General features: G+C 36.4%; 1 protein-coding gene and 1 pseudogene across 12 annotated transcripts in view; one reads left to right on the forward strand and one right to left on the reverse strand.

The window, feature by feature from the left end:
* Nucleotides 1–18,234, forward strand: part of CPLANE1 (ciliogenesis and planar polarity effector complex subunit 1) — a 119,535-nt gene that overhangs the window by 40,702 nt on the left and 60,599 nt on the right. For all 12 annotated transcript variants that reach the window (XR_009049125.1, XR_009049126.1, XM_057708115.1 and 9 more), the window contains 7 exons: nt 3,872–4,010; nt 5,760–5,869; nt 5,994–6,152; nt 6,268–6,376; nt 8,048–8,348; nt 10,583–11,492; nt 17,597–17,745. Coding sequence is in view for 10 of the 12 variants with exons in the window: in XM_057708115.1 (XP_057564098.1) it covers nt 3,872–4,010; nt 5,760–5,869; nt 5,994–6,152; nt 6,268–6,376; nt 8,048–8,348; nt 10,583–11,492; nt 17,597–17,745 (1,877 nt within the window). In the remaining 2 variants the exon portion in view is untranslated. The remainder of the gene's footprint in view (nt 1–3,871; nt 4,011–5,759; nt 5,870–5,993; nt 6,153–6,267; nt 6,377–8,047; nt 8,349–10,582; nt 11,493–17,596; nt 17,746–18,234) is intronic.
* LOC130836132 (60S ribosomal protein L17-like) lies at nt 9,081–9,660 on the reverse strand (annotated as a pseudogene).

An 18,234-nucleotide genomic window follows, 5' to 3' on the forward strand; every position in this document is an offset into this window, starting at 1 on the left:
CTTACTATAGGCACCTTTATGCTGTTGAAGACTGAAGATTGTGGGGATTGGTGTATCCCTGGAAATGAACGTCTACTGGACTCTGAGAGTTTTCTGTTCTGGGGACTGTAGTGTGACCACATGACTAGATGTGGGGGTTAATTGCATCATCGCAGCATTGGGTGGTTTGGTGAACATGTTTTGCTTATTATTTGGTGAAAGGTTCTAGCCTAAGATGATTTTTTGATTATGAAAATGAGGTTGAATACTTTCCCTACTTTTTGTTATTTTCTTTATCCTTTTGTAAAATGTCCCTCATTTATATCCATTTCTCTACTCGTGACTTAAATGTTTGCTTAACAGTCCTAGTGATTTTTTTTATAAACATATTAATTTTTTAATGTATTGTCTCAAACTATTTTTCACATATGGTAGTAAGAGTTTTTGTTTTAACTAGAGTTTTTAAAATTGTGATGCATAAAATTTTAAAAAGTTTAAAAAAAAAAGTGTGTGAAATTTGCATACAGCTACCATAAAAATGTTAAAACTATACTCATTCTATATCTTGTTATCCTGAAGTTTTTGTTTTTTTAATTAACTATTTATTTATTTATTTATTGGCTGTGTTGGGTCTTCATTGCTGCACAGGGGCTTTCTCTAGTTGCAACGAGCGGGGGCTATTCTTTGTTTTGGTGTGTGGGCTTCTCATTGTGGTGACTTCTCTTGTTGCAGAGCATGGGCTGTAGGTGCATGGGCTTCAGTAGTTGCGGCACACAGGCTCAATAGTTGTAGCTCATGGGCTCTAGAGCATAGTCTCAATAGTTGTGGCGCACAGACTTAGTTGCTCTGTGGCATGTGGGATCTTCCTGGAGCAGGGATTGAACCCGTGTCCCCTGCATTGGCAGGCGGATTCTTAACGACTGTGCCACCTAGGAAGTCCCCCGAAGTTGTTTTTAAATATGTTTACTAAGAAGGGGAAAGAGTTTTCCTGTATTATTGAAAGACTGTTTTTAATAGTTTCAAAATCTGTTAAACCTGAGTGTTTGTTATAGGAAACTTTATTTTAAAAATTGTTTGTTGTAGAAAACTATTTAAAGTTCTAAGGTATATTTGCATTGAAGGTTGGCTTAGCAACTCCTGACGATAATCTCACTTAATATAGTTTTAGTGAACTCAACTAGCAGGTAAAGAATGTGTGGGTCCTCTTAAAATTAGCAGCTCTGCTGAAGATATTACTCCTTGTGAAAATTTTTACAAGTAATAAATTAGCTATGTAAGGTTAAAGCATAGTACAAGCAGTAGACAGAATTCTGAAGACGGCTGAAAGATTCCTACCTCCTGGCTATTCAAACATAAATCTAGATACTGCTTTAATTTGGCTTGAAGGGATTTTGCAGAGGGAATTAAGATTACTAATCAGCTGACCTTAAAATAGGGAGAGCATCCTGATTTGTCTTGGTGGGCCCAATGCAATCACACAAGCCCTTAAAAGCAAAAAAAGGAGGCAGAAGACTCATTGAGTGAAATGTGGAAAAGGAAGGCAGGAGAAAAAAAGGCACAGGGGAAGATTAGAACAGTGGTAAGGACTCAGTTCAACCTTGCTGGTCTGAAGAGGGCCATTATCGAAGGAATGAAGGCAGCTTTTAGAAACTGAAAATGTCCCTCAGCCTATAGCCGGTAAGGAAACGGGGGAGCTCAGCCCTGTAACATTATGGAGCGGAATTCTCGCAACAACCTGAATGAGCCTGGGAACTTCCCCTAGAAGCTCTAAAAAGGAAGGCAGCCCTGATGTTAGTTCGATTGGCCTTACGAGACTCTAGGCAGAGAACCAGCTGAGCTGTACCTCGGATCTACAAACTTCTGATCCACAAAAGCTGTGCGTATTAAATGGGTGTTGGTTTCAGCCACCAAATTTCTGGTAATTTGTTAGGGTGCTAATAGGAAACTAATATAATGCAGAATCTTTATTTTAGCCAGTTTCTTTACCATTTTCTAGTGGATATATAAATTACATTCCATAAAATTCACCTTTAAAAAATGTACAATCCCTTGATTTTTAGTGATTCACAAAGCTGTGCAACCATCACCACTGTTTAATTCAGAATATTTTCATCACCCCAAAAAAGAAATATGTTAGTAGTAACTTCCCATTTGCTTTTCTTCCCAGCCCCTGGCAACCATTAATCTACTTTCTGTCTCTATGAATTGGCCTATTGTAGACATTTTATATGAGTGAAATCATACAACATGTGGCCTTTTGTGACTGGCTTCTTTCAGTTAGCATAATGGTTTTAAGGTTCATCCGTGTTGTAGAATGTCAGTACTTTATTCCTTTTTGTGGCTGAGTAATATTCCGTTGTACGGGTGTATAACATTTTGTCTGTCTGTTCATCCATTGATGGACATTTGGATTGCTTGCATTTTTTGGCCATTATGAATACTGCTGCTATGAACATTTATGTACAAGTTTTTGTGTAGACACATGTTTTTCATCCGTGGATCAAACTTTACCAATAATTTCAAGGATATAGGTAGTCAGAAGATACAGATGAAACACAGAGAACTCTGGAATTGCATACAGTGTTCCAAGTCTTTTCTCACTGCAGAAGAATGCGTCCTGGCCTTTATTTAACATCATAACACAAAAGGAAGCTATTTCAGTTATTTAACATCTCCTTTTTATATCTGTTGAATTATATAGCTTGTGTAGCATTTTCCAAGGGGTCATACTCCATAAATCTATACATTCTAGATTTGTTTCTAATAACCAGCCTAGACAGACTCTGTACACCTGGTAAATACCGGTTAATTTGTTTGACAAGAAGTCTGTCCTTAGCATGCTTACAAGGGGATTTGACTAGATCGTGTCTTTCTGGAAGTGAATAGTAGAGAGAGAAAATAGATTACAAGCCTGCTGCTAATCCTTTTCTTCCCAGGTTTATGTCTCATAGATCCCTCTTCTTTTATTCTTTCAGTTTCCTTTAACATACAGTTTCCCTTTTTTTTCTATTGTTGATCTGTGAGAGAGATGAGGTAATTGGTCCTGAACCATATTCTGGATTTGTCTATCATTTTTTCATTTAGTGTCACTTAAGTTGTTCCTCTTTCCTTTTGTTTCCTATAAGCTGGTAACTAATCTGTCCTCATCAAAGTGAACAGGTTTGGTTACATTCAGGTTCACGTTTTCTTAGAATTGAATCCTTCATAAGTGGTGGTGTATGTTTCCCCGTTGCAGTGTATCATGTGGCACGTCTTTTTCTTTTACTTTTTGTGATAGTGAGATGGATCAGTGAATTTGGGTCGTATTCCACCCACTATCATGTTCTCCATCAACCCATCAACTTTTTACCTAATTTAGTGTTTATTAATGATCCTTGCTAGAGTCATTATTTTATTAGGAGTTGCCAAATGATGACTATAATTCTATCACTTATAGATTAGTTTTTTAAAGTTTTGTATGTAGGTATACCTTTTTCTGTGTTAGTTTTTAGGTACTGCACATAGTGTTAGATATTTAAGTTTATTTTCTTTATTATTCGTTTGGGAAAGTCAGGGCAAATAGCATTAAATTCTTTTTATACAAAATTTTTTAGGCAAAATTTGAACGACAAGAGAGGTTAATTTGTTAAGAACCTTTTTTTCTTTTGAGATTTAGCCTAGTGAATTTGTTGAATTAACTTTGTGAGCTAAGTGATTTAGCCTAGTGAATTTCTTGAATTAAATTTGTTAGCCAATACAAGTGAGTTCAGGGATATTTTCTTACGTAGTGAGGGAACCATGCTGTGTTTCCATTCTTTATGATTTATCTTACCTGCCTTGTTTGTTGCTTAATAGTTTCCTTAAAAATTGACTTATGTGACTGGTAATTCATATATTCTTTCTTTACTTTCAGATTCGAATGAAAGGGTCCCTTCCTTCATTGAGTCCTTTCCCTCAGTCATTACTTAATTACTGTAAAGGAGGTGTAGCATTCTTTCGACCTGGAGCAACTGGAGACCACAAGCTTGATGAAGTGTCCATTAAAGCAATAGGTTTGTCCAAAATGAACTGCTTGCTTAGAAATTAGGCCTAAATATTAGTAATGATATATTTTACATGTGATTTGGGAAAGTTTCCATATAGCAGAATACTGTACTGATAAAGACAGTATATGTATGTTGCCACCATGGAAGTATATCCGAGGGACTTCCCTGGTGGTCCAGTGGTTAAGAATCTGCGCTTCCACTGCAGGGGGCACAGGTTTGATCCCTGGTCAGGAACTAAGATCCTGCGTGCTGCGTGGTGCAGCCCATTAGAAAAAAAAAAAAGGGGAAATATATCCAAGATACATTATGTAAAAAAAGAGATAGTTGCAAAACTGTATACATAGTATGATTTTAAATATCTTTGTGTACTTGTATTACTTCTAATAAAAAATTGTTTTATAGTGGAAATTATATTTCTAGTATTGAAAAATTTTAAACCTAAATGCCTATTAATAAGTGATGTTCCAAATAAATTAACAATACAGTATTAAGTAGAGCTGTGTGTATTGGCTTTGAAAAATATCTACAATATATTGTAAGATTAAAGCAAGTAAACTACTAGTAAATAGAGTAGTTTATTTACTCTATAAAGTGTTTTTTAATATTTTCTGCGAGTGACATGTATAAAATATTCTGGAATAATATGTGTAAAAATTCTGTAAGGATCTCCACAACTTTTTTTTTTTTTTTTTTGGGGGGGGTACACCAGGTTCAATCAACTGTTTTTATACACATCTCCCCATATTCCCTCCCTTCCCTGACGCCCCCCCCTCGAGTCCCCCCCACCCTCCCTGCCCCAGTCCTCTAAGGCATCTTCCATCCTCGAGTTGGATTCCCTTTGTTATACAACAACTTCCCACTGACTATTTTACAGTTGGTAGTATATATATGTCTGTGCTACTCTCTCGCTTCTTCTCAGTTTCCCCTTCACCCCCCGCCCCCTCCCATACCTCGAGTTCTCCAGTCCATTCTCTGTATCTGCTTCCTTGTTCTTGTCACTGAGTTCATCAGTACCATTTTTAGATTCCGTATATGTGAGTTAGCATACAATATTTGTCCTTCTCTTTCTGACTTACTTCACTATGTATGACAGATTGTAGTTCTATCCACCTCATTACATATAGCTCCATCTCATCCCTTTTTATAGCTGAGTAATATTCCATTGTATATATATGCCACATCTTCTTTATCCATTCATTTGTTGATGGGCATTTAGGTTGCTTCCATGTCCTGGCTATTGTAAAGAGTGCTGCAATAAACATTATGGTACAAGTTTCTTTTGGGATTATGGTTTTCTTTGGGTATATGCCCAGGAGTGGGATGACTGGATCATATGGTAGTTCTATTTGTAGTTTTTTAAGGAACCTCCAAATTGTTTTCCATAGTGGCTGTACCAACTTACATTCCCACCAACAGTGCAGGAGAGTTCCCTTTTCTCCACACCCTCTCCAACATTTGTTGTTTCCAGACTTTGTGATGATGGCCATTCTGATTGGTGTGAGGTGATACCTCATTGTGACTTTGACTTGCATTTCTCTGATGATTAGTGATGTTGAGCATCTTTTCATGTGTTTGTTGGCCATCTGTATGTTCCACAACTTTTATATGAAGTATTGAGGATGAGCATGTTTCTTTTATAATCAACAAAATAAAGACATTTATTTTGGGAAAAAAATAACCAGCAGAGGTGAAGTTGCTATAATATTAATGTACATACTTATAAAATCTTCTTTCATTTTTCCATTCCCGATTTAGGTTGCTTCAGAGAGCTTTGTGCTTTGTGTTGGATGCTGCATGTCCGTGATAAGTTATCCTATAGTTGCAGGCAATATCAGAAGGCAAGAGAAAATGTGGAGGGAAAAAAGGTATTAACGGCACAAAAATAAGAAAAATGAATAAATATTACTTGGGAAATGATTGCTTGATAGCAGAGTCTAGTCTTATCTATCTAAAGTGAAAAGGAAATGATCTCTTTCAATATCCATTTAGGACCTCGAAGTGAAGTTTGATTCTTGTATGGTTGAGCACTGTCTCAGTGCAGTGGAATGGGCTTGTAGAATGCTACCCTTCTCTCGGTTTTCTAATATTGAAGAACTTATTCAGGATCTGATTTTGAGTCTCATTGGAGAACTGCCACCAATCAGAAAGGTAATGTAAATATAGGTGAAAATAAACTAAATCAGAATCAGAGACTTTAAAGAATTTTACTTTTATTTTAATTAAGAATGATGCTCATAAAACTCATTTTTAAATTTTTCTGAAGGTAGCAGAAATTTTTGTGAAAGCATTTCCCAATCCTGAGGACATAAGGGTTCCTTTAAGAGAAAAATATCACTCTCTTCAACAGAGACTCAGACACTGTGTTGTGAAAGGTATTATTTGTCATTTCTTAGATGGCTGATAGATAAATTGCTGCAGATTCTCGTTTTGTTTTGAAAGCATTTATTTTCTAGTGCTTATGTTTTTATACATTTCTCTTTGGAGACGGGAGTGTGAGAAGGCAGAAGCACTTCCCCATTACGGACGCACCAATTCTATTGCTTTGGAACCAGACAAAGCTGGCTTCATGTCATGGCTCTGTTGGTAACTGTGTGACCATAGGCAAGTTGCTCAGTATCTCTGAGCCTCTTTTCCTTATGTGTAAAATGAGTATATTAATACCTCTTTATGAATGTGTATTGAATGAGGATTAAACAAGATAAAATATTTAAAATGAGTATATAGTGCTTTGTATAATGCAGGTATTTTATTGAAAACTGGTATTCTCCTCTTATGGTTATTTATGCTTCTTATTTTATACTATGCATTCAAGATGACCTTGTAGAAATTTTTTTATTGTAAAATATAAATAATATAAAATTTACCATTTTAAGTGTATAGTTCAATGGCATTAAGCACAGGCATACCTTGGAGATATTGCAGGTTTGGTTCCAGCCAACTGTAATAAAGTGAATGTTGCAGTAATGCAAGTCACATGAATTTTCTGGTTTCCTGGTGCATATAAGAGTTATGTTTGCAGTCTACTATAGTCTATTAAGTGTGCTCTAAAAAAAGACAATGTATGTACCTTAATTAAAAAGTACCTTATTGCTAAAAAATGCTAACCATTATCCAGGTCATAATCATAACCAGAAGCGAGTCATAATCTTTTTGCAATAGTAACATTAAAGATCACTGATCACAGATCACCGTAACAAATCTCATAATAACGAAAAAGTTTGAAATGCTGTGAGAATTAGCAAAATGTGACACAGAGACATGAAGTGAGCAAATGCTGTTGGAAAAATGGTGCCAATAGACCTGCTTCAGGGTTGCCCCAAACCTTCACGGATATTTGTAAAAAATTCAATATCTGTGAAGTACAATAAAATGAGGTACTCCTGTACATTCATAATTTTGTGGAAATTTTTTAAAGAATTCAAATTACTCTCTTTTTTAGAACTATAGTCTAGTTATTTAAGTCTAGTAATAGGGTAAGATTTTACATTATTGCATTAATGTACTTACATTGTATTTGTGATTTATATTTTTAAGACTTTTTTGAAATCTCTAAAATGTCCTGTTTATGTATTAATGATATTTAAAAATTTTTCTATAGGCAGCCTTGAAAAACTTCCCTTCCTATTATTTCCTGTTACTTGAGGTCAGAAAAGTGTTTTTGTTTCTTTGACTAAAAGTATAATTATTTTCTCTTGTTTGCCACTCTGTGGGAATGAGAAAAATGTTAGTGCTTCTTTTTATAATTATCCGATTTTTGAAATAGTCAAATTCTAAATTTTTTGTTTTCCAGGGCATACTTTTTTATGGAGTCCCTTTTATTGTTCTTTAATGGACCTTTTCTAGCTTTTGCAGTTCTGCCTTAAAAATATGGACCATAGTTTTCTAACAAATATTGAACAAAGCATAATCTGTAAGATTGTAGAACGAAGCCTTAGCCATCAGTTAGATTTCGTGTTCGCAGGGGGGACCAGAATTGGATCCCCTTATGTCTTGAGTTGAAACATTTTAATGAACTTCAAGGCCTTTTGTTCTTTTCTTTCTAGGTCCCCAAACTGAGGAAATGATGTCTGTTATCATGCATTCTGTCCATAAAGTGAGGGTGAAAGCCCTGAAACGTGTGCAGAGAAATATAGGTTCTTTTGAGATAAATATATGGGAACCAATTGAAGAAGAAAAACCAGCTGAGGTTCCAGCTTTTGACAGGTTTTCCCTGGGAACTAGTTTGAGCAGGAGCACACTCACAGAACTGGGGAATTCTCTGGTCCACAGTGATGCAGATACAGCTGATACCTTCTCAGAAGCTTTGTCAGCTGAAGAAAAAAGTAGGATACATTTGTATCAAAGGTACAATTAAGATCTCTTAATAGAAAGCATTCACTTCCTTTGGGAAAAAAGTATTTTCAGTATTTTCATGCAACTGATGACCTGACTTCTATTCCCAGCAACCTCACTGATTGTGTTGTTACCAGCCTCCATACTCACAGGAACGTCAGGAGTGTAAATGAGACTGCACATTTGAAAATCCATTTAAAATGTTACTGAGATCCGAAATAATTTTGCCACCTGGAGGTGTAAAATAAAATAAGTAGATGAAATTCTAGAGTTCACTGGAGGACTTGTAGTTCTTTTAGTGATTTTAGGCTTAAATAGTTTAGGATTATTTGGTTAGCTATATTATTTTTAGAGTTTCCAAGGAAGGGATTTGCACATTCATCTTTTTTTTTTTTTTTTTGCACATTCATCTTTGAAGTTTATCTATAAATTGTTGAGAAATTCTTGCTTATTTAAACCTCTGTTACTTTGATTTAAGCAGATTTTTTTTCTTTATAATTACAGTATCCTCAATGCAGTTTATCCTTCTCATGACTGAAAGAGTATGTAATCAACCATAATCTTGCTTAAGTGAAATAATATCATCTGCTTCAAACATCTGCTTAAGTCATATCTCGTAGTATCATAAATGATGTGCTTGTTTCACCAGACGACTTCAGTTATTAGCACAGGAATACCTTGGAGGCTGCTTATGGTGCATTCTTTTTTTTTTTTTTTTTTGCTTTTATATTTGCATTTATTTTTTTGTGGCATTTATTCCTGGGCCATAAGTTTCTGTTTCTTCAGTTTCTTCTGGGATATCTTTTTCTTCTGTGCAACCTCCTCTTCTGGTTTAGGAACAATCTGTTCTTTTTCAGTAAGAATCATCTCAATGTGGCAGGGAGAGCTCATGTATGGGTTAATCCGACCATGAGCTCTGTAAGTCCTTCGCCGCATCTTGGGGGCTTTGTTCACCTGGATGTGCTCAATGACCAGAGAATCTACATCTAAGCCCTTAAGTTCAGCATTACTCTCTGCATTTTTGAGCATGTGCAGTAAAAATTCAGCACTCTTCTTGGGCCACCGACCCTGTGTCCAGCCCCACTGTTTGGCCTGGGCACACCTACCAACTCCACCATTGTAACGACGGAATGGCACATAAAGTGACATCCTTCAGATACTTGGTGGCTTTTCGGATATGCATACCCTTAATGGCCTGGGCAGTTTCACGAGTGTTCTTAAAGTGAACGCGAAGATTTGAACCTCTTGACTTGCGTGACTTTGTGGGGTTTTCTGGGTCAAGTGAATAACGAACCATTTTTAGAGGTCACCTCAGGCCGCTTGCCAGAAAAGCTATTGTGCATTCTTAATCGAAAGATTTATGGCAGCTGCAGCCCAGGTGCCTGCCTGGAACCTTTATTTCTTTTATCGAAGGAACTGGGGATCTGTGTTCTGCCCTAAGAACCATGTTGAAAGGAAAGAGACTTGAAAGTAATTATAGTCAGCAGTTAGGTGCCTGCCCAGCAGGTTTCATAGCAGCAGAAAGTGTTTAGGAAAATACTTAACTATTGTGTGGTAAAGACTCCTGAGGGCAGTCCCGCCTCTTGCACATCATACAGGGAAGCTGAGAGAGGCAGATGCAAGAGAGAAACAGGGAGCCATAAACTAAGGTGTGTATTGGTGGCTTGTGATTTTTATGGACTTTGTACACTATTCCTAAATTCTGACCTGTTAGAGGACCTTTTTTATTCCCCCAGAAAAAGTCATGTGTTTTTTTTTTTAATTTATTTTATTTATTTATTTGTTTTATTGGCTGTGTTGGATTTTTTTTTGCTGTGCGTGGGCTTTCTTTAGTTGCAGTGAGTGGGGGCTACTCTTCGTTGTGGTGCACAGGCTCCTCATCGCTGTGGCTTCTCTTGTTGCAGAGCATGGGCTCTAGGCGCGTGGGCTTCAGTAGTTGCAGCACATGGGCTCAATAGTTGTGGCTCACGGGCTCTAAAGCGCAGGCTCAATAGTTGTGGCGCACAGGCTTAGTTGCTCCATGGCATGTGGGATCTTCCTGGAGCAGAGATCGAACCTGTGTCCCCTGCGTTGGCAGGCGGATTCTTAACCGCTGTGCCACCTAGGAAGCCCCATGTTTTTTTTTTATAGTGAAATTTCAATAGGTATGACTTAACCAGCAGAGAAAATTTTTATTGTCAGTGCTAAGATCAGTTTTAGTGATTGTGATCTTTAATTTTGTCTTTTTAAATTTTATTTTGCTATAGAAATGCCCCAGATCAGATGGAATTAACATTGACTGGTAAACCCAATGGAAAAAAGAAAATATATAATCAGGAGGAAAACTCTAAAAGAAAAGAAGATCGTGAAAAGTTATTACAAAATGCACTTCCTGCAATAGGTGTTTGGGAATTTGAACGTGACGATGAGGAGTACATTAAATTTCTTGAACTTTTCTTGAGTTATGTTCTTGAAAGAGACCTCCTTGGTCCCAAGGATGCTGGCATTCCATTTCTAACTAGCTTTTCCGGACATCTTAGAGAGCATGAACTTCATTCTTTACTTTTTGATGTACATACAACATTAAAGCGACGTCAGGGCAAAACCAAAAGTCAGAATGTGTTTAGAGCTGGCTCCTGCTTTGTTGTTGCTTCCGAGTCACATGAGTATGAAAAATCGGAAAACCAGACACTTTCAGCTTCTGTACTGGTTAATCAAGGGATCGGGCCTTTTGTAGATAACCCTTTGAATGAAGTCAATAAAAATGAAGGGAAGAGTGGGTTGTTTGGTTTAAAACAGAAGTCAATTTACAGAATACAAGATGACAATGCAGAGAAAACTTTAATAGCGAGATTGTCAGACCGTACGTTTTGCACTCCTAAGTCTATGGAAACTAGAAGATGTATTTTCAAAGCAATTCAATGCAGTGATATTAACCCTCAAGAAGATCTTCCTCTAGCACTAAATAATACATTTGGCAGTATAAGACGGTTGTTGGAATGGATGATAAGATGGTCTGATAGGAGACTGCTCTATGATTCTGGTCTCACTGAGTCATCTTGTGAGTACAGTCCCGTCATTCGTGTAAAGACCTCTACAGCTGCCATTCTTACATCATTGTGGCTTTTGAAACAACCCTATTTTGCTGCATATAAGGCAAAAAATGCCATTATTAAGGTAAATACTTGAATTGTTTATCACATACAAGTGAGAATTCTCATTTTAGATTAAAACTATAGTTGCGTTTCCCGATCTAATAATCACTAAGTAACAGAGTTAATGACAATGCTGATTATATTCTGTATCACCTAATTTTTTTAAAGTGGTTTAATTCTTAAAAATGATTAATTAGGGTTAAAGTGCTTTCAGAGAGGCTGTGAGGTTTTGAGATTCATGTGTGTTTATAAAAAAGAAAAAGAGGGAGTTCCCTGGTGGTCTAGTGGTTAGGATTCGGTGCTTTCACTGTGGTGGCCTGGTTTCAATCCTTGGTCAGGGAACTGATATTCCGCAAGCTGCGTGGTGCAGCCAAAATTAAAAAATTGAATAAAATAAAGAAGGAAAAAAAGGAGATAATTTTAAGTGATACTATGAGTAGTATTACGTTTGTATTATTTCTTTTTAAAATTTCAGGTTTTTGTTCAGATGAGGAAGGACTAGGCAGCTGTCCAGTTCTTATTACTGATGTCTCATTGTATGCATTAGGGGATCATCTTTTCTTATACTTCTCTGGCAGATGAGGTTGGAGAACCAAACCTAGAAAGGCAGATGGGTATCAGTAGAGAAGTTAGTGCTCATTGGCTATTCTTTCTTTCCTCTACCCAGTAGCAAGTAAAAGGCTGCTCTTTAACTTGTTTGCAAGGCAGATATTTTTTTCATAAGTATCCTTTATGCTCTTGTTATATCTTAGTTGCTCTTGTACTCCAAAAAAAGATGGAGGTGAATTTCTTGGAAAATTTGTATATGGTAAAGTAGTTGGTACATAGACTTTTTTTTAATATTTGGAGAATTCCAATAGTATCTAAATTTGTTCTTTTTTTCCACTTTTATTGAGGTATAATTGACAAATTTGCTTTTGTTTCCTTTGCTTTTGGTGTCAAATTCAAAAAATCATCACTGAGGAGCTTAACTGCCTGTGTTTTCTTCTAGGAGTTTTATGGTTTCAAGTCTTATTTTCAAGTCTTTAATCCATTTTGAGTTAATTTTTGTGTTTGTTTTTAAGATAGTGACCCAGTTTCATTTTTCTGCATATGACTGTCCAGTTTTCCCAACACCATTTACTGAAGAGACATCCATTCCCCATTGAATAGGGTCTTGGCTGCTTTTTTCAAACTAACTGACTATATGTGTGTGGATTTGTCTCTGGGCTCTCTATTCTGTTCCATTGATCTGTGTGTGTTTTTAGGCCAGTACCATGCTGTTTTGATTACTATAGCTTGTACAGTATATATAAGTAGTATATAGTATATATGATTTCTAAATTCCATATATAGTACTTACAAGTATAAATATATAAAAATATAGTATATAGTAACAGTAATATACAGATTACTATAACTGTATATTACAATTTAGTTGATCCTTGAACAACGTGGGTTTGAACTGCTTGGGTTCACTTATATGCAGACTGTTTTCAGTAAATACAGAACTGCATGATCCATGGTTAGTTGAATCTGAGGATGCAGAAGCGAGGATATGGAGGGCTGACTGTGAGACCTGAGCATCTGAAGACTTTGGTATCCATGGGAGGTCCTGGAACCAATCCGTTGCAGGTACTGAGGGAGATGATGTTCTTTTTTCTCAAGATGCTTTGGCTACTCAGGGTCTTTTGTGGTCCCAAACAAATTTTAGGGTTTTTGTTCTGCTTCTGTGAAAAATGTTATTGAAATGTTGATAGGGATTGCATTGAATCTGTAGATTGCTTTGGGTAGTGTGGACATTTTAACTATTAATTCTTCCAGTCTATAAGCATGAACTATCTTTGCATTTATTTGTGTCTTCTTTAGTTGTTTTCATCTGTGTCTTATAGTTTTCAGTGTACATATTTCACCTCCTTGCTTAAAATTATTAATAGATATTTTATTCTTTTGATGCAATTATAAATAGGGTTTCTCAGTTTCTCTTTCTTATAATTCATTGTTTATTTATAGAAATGCAACTGATTTTTGTATATTGATTTTTGTATCCTCCAACTTTCTGAATTCATTTATTCTAACTATTTTTTGGTGGAGTCTTTATTTCTATGTATAATATGTCACCTGCAAATAGAGATAGTACTCTTCCTTCCCAATTTGGACGCCTTTTATTTATTTTTATTATCTAATTGCTCTGGCTAGGACTTTAAGTAATGTTGAATAAAAGTGATGAGATTGGGTATCCTTGTCTTTTTTCTGGTCTTAGAGGAAAAGTTCAGCTTTTCATTGTTGACTATGATGTTAGCTGTGGGCTTGTCTTATATGGCCTTTAGTATGTTGAGATATGTCTCCTGTATGATCTATCTGTAGTTGAAAGTGTGGTATTGAAGTCCTCTACTATTACCTTTTGGCTATTTCTCTTTTCATATCTATTAATATTTGCTTTAAATATTTAGGTGCTTCTATGTTGGCTGCATAAATATTAACTAACTTTATATATTCTTGATGAATTGGCCCCTTTATCGTTATCTAGTGAGTTTCTTTGTCTCTTGTTAGAGTCTTTGGCTTAAAGTTTGTTTTCCTTTGGTTTCTGCTTCCATAGAATATTTTTCCATTTCTTCACTTTCAGTATGTGTGTCCTTAAAGCTAAAGTGAGTCTTTTGTAGGCAGTATACAGTTGGGTCTTTTTTTTTTTTTTTTTTTTTAATCTATTAAACTACTCCATGTCTTCTGATTGGAGAATTTAATCCGTTTACCTTTAAATCAATTATAGATATATTATGGGCTTAATACTGCTATTTTGTTAATTATTTTTTGGTTGTTTTGTATTTCTTTTCTTCTTTGTTTCCTCTTGCTTTTTTTTTTTTCTTTTTTCTTTTTTTGGTTGTGCTGCATGGTTTAATGGGATCTCAGTTTCCCATCTGACCGGGTTTGAACCCAGGCCATGGCAGTGACAGCACCAAATCCTGACCCCTAGGCCACCAGGAAACTCCTTCTTCCTCTCTTGCTCTGCTCTTCAAGATTTAATTATTTTCTGTTGTGGTAAGCTTGGATTCCTGTTAAAAAATCTTTTGTGGGGGTGTGTGTGTGTGTGTGTGTGTGTGTGTGTGTGTGTGTGTGTGTGTATGTGTGTTTACTCTAGGCTTTTGCTTTGTGGTTACCATGCAGCTTATACTAAGTCATGTTATATTTATAATAGTCTGTTTTAAGCTGACAATTTCGAATGCATACAAAAGCTCTACATATTTATCACACTACCTCTCTCCCTGCATTTTATAACAATTTATATCTTTTTACATTATGTATCCATTGACAAATTAGTGTAGTTATAGTTATCTTTAATACTTTTGTGATTCATTCTTCATGCTAGAATATTTTACCGACCACCATACAACACTAGAGTATTCTGAATTTAACTATATATTTACCTTTACCAATAAATTTTATACTTTCATATGTTTTTCTGCTACTAATTAGCATCTATTTGTTTCAGCTTGAAGAATTCTTTTTAGTTTTTCTTGTGAGGCAGGTCTAGGGGTCATGAACTCCTTCAGCTTTTGCTTGTCTGGAAAACGCTATCTTTTCTTCAATTCTGAAGGACAACTTTGCTAGATAGAGTATTCTTGGTTGGCAGTTTTTTTCTTTAATCACTTTTAGTATATCATGCCACTCCCTTCTGGACAACAGAGTTTCTGCTGAAAAAAATCTACTGATAGCGTTATGGGGGTTCCTTTATATGTAACAAATTGTTTTACTTTTGCTGCTTTTAAGAGTCTCTCCTTTAACTTTTGTCTCTTGGTGTAGGTCTCTTTGAATTTATGTTATTTAGAACTTTCTGGGCTTCCTGGATCTGATGTCTGTTTCTTTCCCCAGGTTTGAGTAGTTGTCAGCCATTATTTCTTTGAATTAGCTTTCTGTCCCTTTCTCTCTTCTCTTTCTGGGACCTCTGTAATGCATATATTGGTCCCTTTGGTTATCTTCAGTCTTTTATTCTTTTTCCTTTTTGCTTCTTGGATTCTACTGTCCTATTTTTGAGTTCTCTAGTCTTTTTTTTCTCTTGATTTAGTCTGCTGTTGAATCCCTTCATTGAATTTTTTCAGTTCAGCTATTGTGTTCTTCAGCTTTGTAATTTCTGTCTTGTACTTTTTTTTGGATTTTCTGTCTCTTCATTGAAAGTCTCCCTTTGTTTGTGCATTGCTCCCCTGATCTCAGTGATTGTTATTTTGGATCTCTGTCAGATAAATCACTGATCTCTTTCATTAAGATCTGTTTCTGGAGATTTGTTTGGAGCATATTCTTCTGTTTGTTAATTTTCTTTAAGTCTCTTTGTTGGTTTCTGTGCATTAAATAAAATAGACACATCACCCAGTTTGAACAGAGTGGTCTTATGTAGGAGATGAACCTCATCAATTAGCCCGGCCTGAGCTTTTGGTTGTCTCTGAAACCTTTGTGATCATCTAAGCCTCCTTTGTTCTTAGTGACTCCTAGTAGTTGAGGTTATGCCAAGACCTGTCAGTGTCCCAAAGGGGTAGATTGCATTCAGCACCGAGACGCAGGCTGAGGAAGCCAGACCCTCAGACAGTATGTGGCAGAGTATGTAGCTAGCCCCTTTTAAAGAGTAACTGAGAGAGGGAATTTTTGTCTGCTCCCTGTGGTCTGGACTTCTGTGTATAGCCAGTGTGGGTATTCCTGCACCCATTAAGAACTGCTTCTTTGTTTCTGCAGTCCTTGTGAATACAAGTCCTACTGGCTGTCGGAGACAGGTGATCCAGAGACCTCTCCCTCAGTCAGCAGCTGCAAAAACTGGGATACCATATGTATGTACATGTTCCTTCTAGGGAGATACTGGTGACTTGGAGCAGATGGAGAAAATGGAGGAGGTGTCCATTGGCTTCCCTGGTCTCTGGGGAGGACTGTAGCCAGGCCTAGATGCGTGCTCAGGCACCGGATTCCCAGGCAGCAGCTTTCAAAGTACGCGGATGGACTCGTTCTAGGGGAAGGCTGGGGGATGGGTGTTTTTGCCCGTTCTCTGTGCTAAGCCCTGTAGGGATGGCTCCAGCGAGTGCTCACACACTTGCTAATAACTGCTTCTTTGTTTGCTGTGGTCTTGTGGGTTTCATGGATACAAGACTCTTTGGCTTTCAGAGCAAGGTGTTTTGGTGGCCTGTTCCTCAAGTAGGAGTCTTAAAAGTTTGGGCACTAAATATAGGGTCTAAACCCTTTGCTTCTTAGAAGCTGGAAGTTGAGAGTTCCCTCCTGCTTATAGGCACTGTTCTAGGGTTGGGATTTATGGTCAGATTGTTTTCAGCCTTAACTACCTATTTCAGCCTGCATTTTCTTATTCCCTTAATGTGTAGGAGTCACCCAGTGAGTTTCTGCACTTCATTCAGTGGTAATTGCTGTGTGTGTAGTTGTACATTCAGTGTGTCTGTGAGAGGAGGAGAGTTCAGGAGCCTCCTATGTTGCCCATTCTTGGTCAGCACCCCTCCACACTTTTTAATTCTTCATTTGCTCTATTTTGAATTGCCTTCATTCTAAACTAGTTTTTTCTGGGTTGAAGGGTGTGAATGTGTGTGAGAAAGAAATTTTGTGTTATGTTTTCTTTTTGTGTTTTTTTCTTCTTTTTTTTGGAGAGAAGTTTCTGTTACCATAAGGTAGTTTAGAAGATACTGTGATATTTGTTGTCATTGAAATTTTTAAGTGTTTCTAAGTGGTGCATACCTAAATTTCTCAGTTAAACAAAAAAGATATATCCCTTGTGTTTTTAGCTGCATATATTTTTGCCCACTGTGTCATTTTGAAATAATTACTAAAGGTCTTTATGATAATAAAGAGAGTCAAGTGAACACAACTTTACATTTTTATTGCTATTGTTCTGTGGGCTGAAAACATTGGGGATATGCCTTTCAAGTTTATAAGGCTGATTTCTTTTGAATACTCTTTAGTTAGTCAAGCTTGTTTTTTCTAGGTGGAATAAAGACTTAGTCATTGCTTCAGCATCAAATATTGAGTATTACAAATGCAGTAAATACTTGATAAATAAGTCAGAGACAATCAGAAGTTCTGTAGAAAGTATTAATGATCTGAGAATATGATGAAAAATAAGGGATTCAGTAATGAATATTAAATACTATAAATGGTTTGCTTTAGGTGCTAGAGAATAGTTGCCCTGGACCTCAGAATGGGACCAATATAGAAAGTGATTATAAAACAGATGCTGGCTGTTCCGTTGCAGTATCCATTCAAGGTGGGATTGAGGAAAGAAATGATCAAAATGAATCTTGTCAAAGTATCTTGAAGTAAGTTGCTGATTATACCTTCCTTTTCAAATACCTTATTTGATGGTGTTTGGGCTTAAAGGAGAATTGAACCTTTGAAAGTTAAAGAAATGAGCATTTCCTTGAACTGGAGAAGCAGTAAGCCAGTGCTTTCTGAAGTACTTTAACAATTCCTTACAAATTTTGTTTTTTTCCATGCTGGTGTAGCTTATATTTTCTGAGAGAGGAGCTAATTCATCCCAAGAGATCCCTTTATTATGTTCATTGGTTTCCTATGTCAGAGGAAGTTAAACTAATCATCTCATCCATTTTTACATATTAAGTAATACTGCGAGTTATATATCTTTGAATACTAAAGCTGAAGCCTTGGTAGCAGGAAGATTGCTTTGTGAGAATGTCAAATTTAGACAAGTTGAAATTATTCTAACCCTTTGAGTAAATGAAAACGGGACATTCAGTTATTGATTGAACGACCTTTTATTGAGCTTCTACTATGTGCCATACGTGGTT

The sequence above is a fragment of the Hippopotamus amphibius genome, chromosome 15 (assembly GCF_030028045.1).
Source record: "Hippopotamus amphibius kiboko isolate mHipAmp2 chromosome 15, mHipAmp2.hap2, whole genome shotgun sequence".
Taxonomy (NCBI): Eukaryota; Metazoa; Chordata; class Mammalia; order Artiodactyla; family Hippopotamidae; genus Hippopotamus; species Hippopotamus amphibius.